The sequence below is a fragment of the Rutidosis leptorrhynchoides genome, chromosome 10 (genome assembly GCF_046630445.1).
Source record: "Rutidosis leptorrhynchoides isolate AG116_Rl617_1_P2 chromosome 10, CSIRO_AGI_Rlap_v1, whole genome shotgun sequence".
NCBI classification, from domain to species: domain Eukaryota; kingdom Viridiplantae; phylum Streptophyta; class Magnoliopsida; order Asterales; family Asteraceae; genus Rutidosis; species Rutidosis leptorrhynchoides.
Window position 1 is genome coordinate 92,667,001 of NC_092342.1, and position 9,220 is coordinate 92,676,220.

General features: G+C 35.7%; 1 protein-coding gene across 1 annotated transcript; it reads left to right on the top strand.

Moving 5' to 3' along the window:
- The first annotated feature begins 329 nt into the window (after positions 1–329).
- LOC139870451 (uncharacterized mitochondrial protein AtMg01250-like) lies at positions 330–965 on the top strand. Its single transcript, XM_071858257.1, has one exon. The coding sequence runs from the start codon at positions 330–332 to the stop codon at positions 963–965; it is 636 nt and encodes a 211-aa protein (XP_071714358.1).
- Positions 966–9,220: the final 8,255 nt, after the last annotated feature.

The following is a 9,220-nucleotide window of genomic DNA, read 5'->3' on the forward strand; positions in this document are numbered from 1 at the left end:
TTGTAACGCTTCCTTTATCACCTTAATCCCAAAAAAAAAGTGAGCCTATTGATCTTAATGATTACCGACTGATAAGTCTTATCGGGAGCTTGTATAAGATTATTTCGAAACTATTATCTAATTGTCTAAGGAAAGTAATTCCGAATCTTGTGGGATTTAAGCAAAGCGCCTTTATCAAAGGCCGAAATATTATGGATGGTGCGTTAATTGCTAACAAGACGATTGATTATTTAAGAAATAAAAACATCGTGAGTCTTGTCTTTAAAGTAGATTTCGAGAAGGCTTTTGATACTTTAAATTAGGATTTCCTCATGGACATGATGAAAATTATGGGTTTCGGGGATAAGTGGCGGAAGTGGATTTTTGCGTGTCTTAGCTCGGCATCCGTCTCTATCTTGGTTAATGGCTCACCTACTAAGGAGTTTAAACTTGAAAGGAGTGTGAGGCAAGGAGACCCGCTTTCATCTTTTCTTTTCATTATTGCGGTGGAAGGGTTAAATTGGCTTGCAAAGGCAGCGGTTCAAGCCAAATTGTTTGTGGGTGTGGAGGTAGGTCGAGACAAAATTCTAATTTCGTACTTGCAATACGCCGACGACACGATATTTTTTGGTAAGTGGAACATGATTAATATTGTGAATCTAATGAAACTTTTGAAATGTTTTGAGCTAGCATCCGGTCTAAAAATTAACTACCACAAAAGTAGTTTATTTAGGGTGGGGCTTGATCACTCGGAGGTTATCCATTCGGCGCAGTTAATTGGGTGTAAGGTCGGTTCCTTTCCTTGTATATATCTTGGACTCCCCGTGGGTGCGAAAATGAATAAAAAGATCAATTGGAAACCAGTTATCGAAAAAAGGCTTGCGGATTGGAAAGCCCGTGCGATGTCATTTGGTAGAAGATTGACTCTCATTAAATCGGTTCTCAATAGCTTGCCGTTGTACTATTTCTCGCTCTTCCGTGCTTAAAAAACTTGAGTGTGTAAGACGTTCTTTCTTTTGGGGGGGTTCGGGTGAGGGTAAAAAATTATCATGCATGAAATGGGATAATGTTTTGCGTCCTTTCGAGGGGGGGGGGGTTGGATATTAGTTCTCTTCATGCTAAAAATATGGCTTTAATCGGCAAGTGGTGGTGGAGGTTTTTAACCGAAACTTCCTCCTTGTGGGTTAAGGTCATCAAAAGCATTCATGGGGGTTCGGGTGGTTTACTTTTTTGGGGGGGGGGGGGGGGGGAGGATAATTCTTGTACTTACCTTTCTCCTTGGAGCAATATTGTGAAAACAGGGTCTCAATTAGATGGGCTTGGCATCGAATTTTCTAATTCTTTCAAGAGAAAGATCGGGAACAGACGAGATTCATTCTTTTAGTACCACTCGTGGCTTTTGGATATTCCTCTTAAAGATCGATTTAAGGTTGGAAAGGGAACAAAACATTTCGGTCTCCTCACGTCTAACGTGGGATGGAACATCGTACTACGGGGTTTGGGATTGGGTGCGACAACCGGGGGGTAGAATGGGTGAAGAGCTTGTTGAATTATCTCGGCTTTTGATGGAATTCTCGGGTTATAATGAGGAAGAAGATCGGTGGCTTTGGATGTTAAGCGCTAATGGTAAATTCTCATCAAAGGTTCTTTCGAATTTGGTGCGGCCAAAATTAATTACTTCAAGAGTAACGGGTCTAGAAACTTTAAGAAATAATTTTGTTCCTAAGAAAGCAGGAATTTTTATTTGGCGGGTACTAAAAGGTAGGCTCCTGGTCTTGTCGGAACTTGACAAGAGGGGAATCGACCTTCATTCGGTTCTATGCCCCATTTGTGAAAAGGAAATCGAGACGGTTCAACATGCACTTTTCCAATGCGAGAAAAGTAAAGAGGTTTGGGATAAGACTCACAAGTGGTTCGATATGGTGTGTGGGACTTTAGATAGCTCTAAGGCCTTTCGGGGTAATTCTTCATTTCAAACTTCCGATATTGGCCTTAAGATTTGGAAAGCGGTCGAGTGGACATGTGAATATCTAATATGGAAAAATCGTAACAAGATGGTCTTCAAGAAATTGTGTTGAAATCCACCCTTGGCTCTAAATGAAATTCAAGTCAAGAGCTTTGAGTGGATCGCGAAGCGTTGTAAATCCAAGTCAATCGAGTGGCATTCTTGGCTAACGAATCCTAAGTGTATTGTCATCTAGTTGTTAGTGAGAATTGTTGTTATTGTGAGTGTTAAATTGACTTTTGATATATGAGAGATCGTCCTTAGCATCTTATGAAATGTCCCGTTCATATCGAACGTTTCATATTAATTGATCTCTTTGCGAGGTTTTGACCTCTACATGAGACGTTTTTCAAAGACTGCATTCGTTTTTAAAACAAACCATAACCTTTATTTTATCGACAAGGTTAAAAAGACACCACCTAGATTATCAAGAAATGATAATCTAAAAATATCACACTTACACACTACTAATACATATTGGTTTACAATATTAATATGTTACAACAAAGTAAATCTTGAATGCAGTTTTAAACAATATTATACAATCATGCTGCCACCGAATCTTGTCCATATTTTAGCATGCAACAGCGGAAGCTCTTAATAATCACCTGAGAATAAACATGCTTTAAACGTCAACAAAAATGTTGGTGAGTTATAGGTTTAACCTATATATTTATCAAATCGTAATAATAGACCACAAGATTTCATACTTCAATATACATCCCATACATAGAGATAAAAATCATTCATATGGTGAACACCTGGTAACCGACATTAACAAGATGCATATAAGAATATCCCCTATCATTTCGGGAAATCCATCGGACATGATAAAAAAATGAATTCGAAGTACTAAAGCATCCGGTACTTTGGATGGGGTTCGTTAGGCTCAATAGATCTATCTTTAGGATTCGCGTTAATTAGTAGATCGGTTTACTAATTCTTAGGCTACCAAGCAAAAGGGGCATAGTCGTCTTCGATCATTCACCCATATAATGTAATTTCAATTACTTGTGTCTATTTCGTAAAACATTTATAAAACTGCATGTATTCTCATCCCAAAAATATTAGATTTTAAAAGTGGGGCTATAACTCACTTTCACAGATTTTTACTTCGTCGGAATGTAAGACTTGGCCACTGGTCGATTCACGAACCTATAACAAATATGTACATATATCAAAGTATGTTCAAAATATATTTACAACATTTTTATTACATTTTAATGATTTGAGTTTATTAAGTCAGCTGTCCTCGTTAGTAACCTACAACTAGTTGTCCACAGTTAGATGTATAGAAATAAATCGATATATATTATCTTGAATCAATCACAGACCCATTGTATACACGTCTCAGGCTAGATCACAACTCAAAGTATATATATTTTTGGAATCAACCTCAACCCTGTATAGCTAACTCAAACATTACTGCATATAGAGTGTCTATGTTTGTTCCAAATAATATATATACATGGGTCGATATGATATGTCAAAACATTTGTATACGTGTCTATGGTATCCCAAGATTACATAATATATTAGAATATATGTATTATACAATATAAGTTAGCTAGGATATGATTAATATAGATTTGTTACCAATTTTCACGTAGCTACAACAAGCAAAATTATCCAATCTTGTTTTACCCATAACTTCTTCGTTTTAAATCCGTTTTGAGTGATTCAAGTTGCTATGGTTTCATATTGAACTTAAGTTTATGAATATAAATAGAAAAAGTATAAGTTTATAGTCGGAATTACAGGTTACAATTCAATATTATAAGAGGTAGTTATTTCAGTCGAAAGAACGACGTCTTGATGACCACTTTGAAAAACATACTTCCACTTTGAGTTTAACCATGATTTTTGGATATAGTTTCATGTTCATAAGAAAAATCATTTTTCCAGAAGAACAACCTTTAAATCAAAGTTTATCATAGTTTTTAATTAACTAACCCAAAACAGCCCGCGGTGTTACTACGACGGCGTATATCCGGTTTTACGGTGTTTTTCGTGTTTTCAGATTTTAAATCATTAAGTTAGCATATCATATAGATTTAGAACATGTTTCTAGTTGATTTTAAAAGTCAAGTTAGAAGGATTAACTTTTGTTTGCGAACAAATTTAGAATTAACTAAACTATGTTCTAGTGATTACAAGTTTAAACCTTCGAATAAGATAGTTTTATATATATGATTTGAATGATGTTATGAACATCATTACTACCTCAAGTTTTGTGGATAAACCTACTGGAAATGAGAAAAATAGATCTAGCTTCAAAGAATCCTTGGATTGCTTGAAAGTTCTTGAAGCAAAATCATGACACGAAAACAAGTTCAAGTAAGATTTCCACTCGAAATAAGATTGTTATAGTTATAGAAATTGAATCAAAGTTTGAGTATGAGTATTACCTTGAATTAGAAATATATCTTACTTTAAATAAGAAAGATTTCTTGAGATTGGATGATCACTTGAAATGGATTTGCAAGATTGAAAGTAAGCTAGCAAACTTGGAAGTGTTGTTGGTGTGTTCTTGAGTAGTTGTTTTGTAACTTGGTTTATGTATGGATTTATGAACTAGATTGAGCTAGATTTTGATGAAGATGATGAAGAACACTTAGAACAATGGAAGAAAACTTGAGAGAGTTTAGTTTGATGCATAAAAATTGAAAAATAAAAGTATTTATGGTGATGATTGAAAAAGTGATGTAGGTACTCCATATAAGGTCACATTAGTTTGTAATTTTGTGTAATCATTTATGCTAGTTGCCAAACAATGGTTCCCACATGGTTAGGTGACTCACATGGGCTGCTAAGAGCTGATCATTGGAGTGTATATACCAATAGTACATACATTTAGAAGCTGGGTATTGTACGAGTACGAATACGAGTGCATACGAGTAGAATTGTTGATGATAATGAACGAGGATGTAATTATATGCATTTTTGTTAAGTAGAAGTATTTTGATAAGTGTCTTAAAGTCTTTCAAAAGTGTATGAATACATATTAAAACACTACATGTATATACATTTTAACTGAGTCGTTACGTCATCGTTAGTCGTTACATGTAAGTGTTGTTTTGAAACCTTTAAGTTAACGATCTTGTTAAATGTTGTTAACCCATTATTTATTATATCTAATGAGATGTTAAATTATTACGTTATCATGATATTATGATGTATTAATATATCTTAATATGATATATATACATTTAAATGTCGTTACAACGATAGTCGTTACATATATGTCTCGTTTCGAAATCCTTAAGTTAGTAGTCTTGTTTTTACATATGTAGTTCATTGTTAATACACTTAATGATATGTTTACTTATCATTTATCATGTTTAAATATAGTGTATCAATATCTTAATATGATTCATATGTATTTAATAAGACGTTGTTATAACGATAATCGTTATATATATCGTTTTCGAGTTTCTTAATTCAATAGTCTCATTTTTATGTATATAACTCATTGTTAAAATACCTAATGAGATACTTAATTATCATAATATCATGTTAACTATATATATATATATATATATATATATATATATATATATATATATATATATATATATATATATATATATGTGTGTGTATATATATATGTCATCATATAGTTTTTACAAGTTTTAATGTTCGTGAATCGCTGGTCAACTTGGGTGGTCAATTGTCTATATGAAACCTATTTCAATTAATCAAGTCTTAACAAGTTTGATTGCTTAACATGTTGGAAACACTTAATCATGTAAATATCAATTTCATTTAACATATATAAACATGGAAAAGTTTGGGTCACTACAGTACCTACCCGTTAAATAAATTTCATCCCGAAATTTTAAGTAGTTAGAGGTGTTGACGTATCTTCTGGAAATAAGTGCGGGTATTTCTTCTTCATCTGATCTTCTCGTTCCCAGGTGAACTCGGGTCCTCTATGAACATTCCATCGAACCTTAACAATTGGTATCTTGTTTTGCTTAAGTCTTTTAACCTCACGATCCATTATTTCGACGGGTTCTTCAATGAATTGAAGTTTTTCGTTGATTTGTATTTCGTCTAACGGAATAGTGAGATCTTCTTTAGCAAAACATTTCTTCAAATTCGAGACGTGGAAAGTGTTATGTACAGCCGCGAGTTGTTGAGGTAACTCAAGTCGGTAAGCTACTGGTCCGACACGATCAATAATCTTGAATGGTCCAATATACCTTGGATTTTATTTCCCTCGTTTACCAAATCGAACAACGCCTTTCCAAAGTGAAACTTTAAGCATGACCATCTCTCCAATTTCAAATTCTATATCTTTTCTTTTAATGTCAGCGTAGCTCTTTTGTCGACTTTGGGCGGTTTTCAACCGTTGTTGAATTTAGATGATCTTCTCGGTAGTTTCTTGTATTATCTCCGGACCCGTAATCTGTCTATCCCCCACTTCACTCCAACAAATCGGAGACCTGCACTTTCTACCATAAAGTGATTCAAATGGTGCCATCTCAATGCTTTAATGATAGCTGTTGTTGTAGGAAAATTCTGCTAATGGCAGGTGTCGATCCCAACTGTTTCCGAAATCAATAACACATGCTCGTAGCATGTCTTCAAGCATTTGTATCGTCCTTTCGCTCTGCCCATCAGTTTGTGGATGATAGGTAGTATTCATGTCTAGACGAGTTCCTAATGCTTGCTGTAATGTCTGCCAGAATCTTGAAATAAATCTGTCATCCCTATCAGAGATAATAGAGATTGGTATTCCATGTCTGGAGATGACTTCCTTCAAATACAGTCGTGCTAACTTCTCCATCTTTTCATCTTCTATTATTGGTAGGAAATGTGCTGATTTGGTGAGACGATCAACTATTACCTAAATAGTATCAAAACCACTTGCAGTCCTTGGCAATTTAGTGATGAAATCCATGGTAATGTTTTCCCATTTCCATTCTGGAATTTCGGGTTGTTGAAGTAGACCTGATGGTTTCTGATGCTCAGCTTTGACCTTAGAACACATCAAACATTCTCCTACGTATTTAGCAACATCGGCTTTCAGACTCGGCCACCAAAAATGTTTCTTGAGATCCTTGTACATCTTCCCCGCTCCAGGATGTATTGAGTATCTGGTTTTATGAGCTTCTCTAAGTACCGTTTCTCTCATATCTCCAAATTTTGGTACCCAAATTCTTTCAGCCCTATACTGGGTTCCGTCTTCTCGAATATTAAGATGCTTCTCCGATCCTTTGAGTATTTCATCCTTTAAATTTCCCTCTTTTAAAACTCCTTGTTGCGCCTCCTTTATTTGAGTACTAAGGTTAATGTGAATCATTATATTCATAGCTTTTACTCGAATGGGTTCTCTGTATTTTCTGCTCAAGGCGTCGGCTACCACATTTGCCTTCCCTGGGTGGTAACGAATCTCAAAGTCGTAATCTTTCAACAATTCAATCCACCTGCGCTGCCTCATGTTCAGTTGTTTCTGATTAAATATGTGTTGAAGACTTTTGTGGTCAGTATATATAATACTTTTGACCCCATATAAGTAGTGCCTCCAAGTCTTTAATGCAAAAACAACCGCGCCTAATTCTAATTCATGCGTCGTATAATTCTGCTCGTGAATCTTCAATTATCTAGACACATAAGCAATTACCTTCGTTCGTTGCATTAATACACAACCGAGACCTTGCTTTGAGGTGTCACAATATATTACAAAATCATCATTCCCTTCAGGTAATGACAATATAGGTGCCGTATTTAACTTTTTCTTTAACAATTGAAACACTTTCTCTTGTTCATCATTCCATTCAAATTTCTTCCCTTTATGCGTTAATGCAGTCAAGGGTTTTGCTATTTTGGAAAAAACTTGGATGAATCTCCTGTAATAACCAGCCAGCCCTAAAAATTGGCGTATGTGTTTCAGAGTTTTCGGGGTTTCCCACTTTTCAACGGTTTCAATCTTTGCTGGATCCACCTGAATACCTTCTTTGTTCACTATGTAACCGAGTAATTGAACTTCTTCCAACCAAAATGCACACTTTGAAAACTTAGCGTACAGTTTTTCTTTTCTCAACAACTCTAGCACTTTTCTCAAATGTTCTTCGTGCTTTTGATCATTCTTTGAGTAAATAAGTATGTCATCGATGAAAACAATGACAAACTTGTCAAGATATGGCCCATACACTCGGTTCATGAGGTCCATGAACACAGCTGGTGCGTTAGTCATTCCAAATGGCATAACCATAAACTCGTAATGACCGTAACGCGTCCTAAAAGCAGCCTTCGGAATGTCAACCTCCTTCATCCGCATTTGGTGATATCCAGAACGTAAATCGATCTTCGAATAAACCAACGAGCCTTGTAGTTGATTAAATAAGTCGTCGATTGTCGGTAATGGGTAACGGTTCTTGATGGTAAGTTTATTCAACTCTCGGTAGTCGATACACAACCTGAATGTACCATCTTTCTTCTTGACAAACAGAACAGGAGCTCCCCATGGTGATGTACTTGGTCGAATGAAACCACGCTCTAAAAGTTCCTGTAACTGACTTTGTAATTCTTTCATTTCGCTGGGTGCGAGTCTGTATGGAGCACGAGCTATTGGTGCAGCTCCTGGTACAAGGTCTATTTAAAATTCAACGGATCGATGTGGGGGTAATCCCGGTAATTCTTTCGGAAATACATCGGGAAATTCTTTTGCGACGGGAACATCACTGATGTTCTTTTCTTCAGGTTTAACTTCCTCGATGTGTGCTAGAATGACGTAACAACCTTTTCTTATTAGTTTTTGCGCCTTCAAACTTCTAATAAGATTTAATTTCGCGTTGTTCTTTTCTCCGTACACCATTAAAGGTTTTCCTTTTTCACGCCTAATGCGAATCGCATTTTTGTAACAAACGACCTCTGCTCTCACCTTTTTCAACCAGTCCATGCCAATTATTACATCAAAACTCCTTAACTCGACTGGTATTAAATCAATCTTAAACGTTTCATCCCCCCAGTTTAATTTCTCTATCCCAACATATATTATCTGCTGAAATTAATTTACCGTTTGCTAATTCGAGTAAAAATTTATTATCCAAAGGCGTCAATGGGCAATTTAATTTAGCACAAAAATCTCTACTCGTATAGCTTCTATCCGCACCCGAATCAAATAAAACATAAGCAGATTTATCGTCAATAAGAAACGTACCCGTAACAAGCTCCGGGTCTTCCTGTGCTTCTGCCGCATTAATATTGAAAACTCTTCCACGGCCCTGC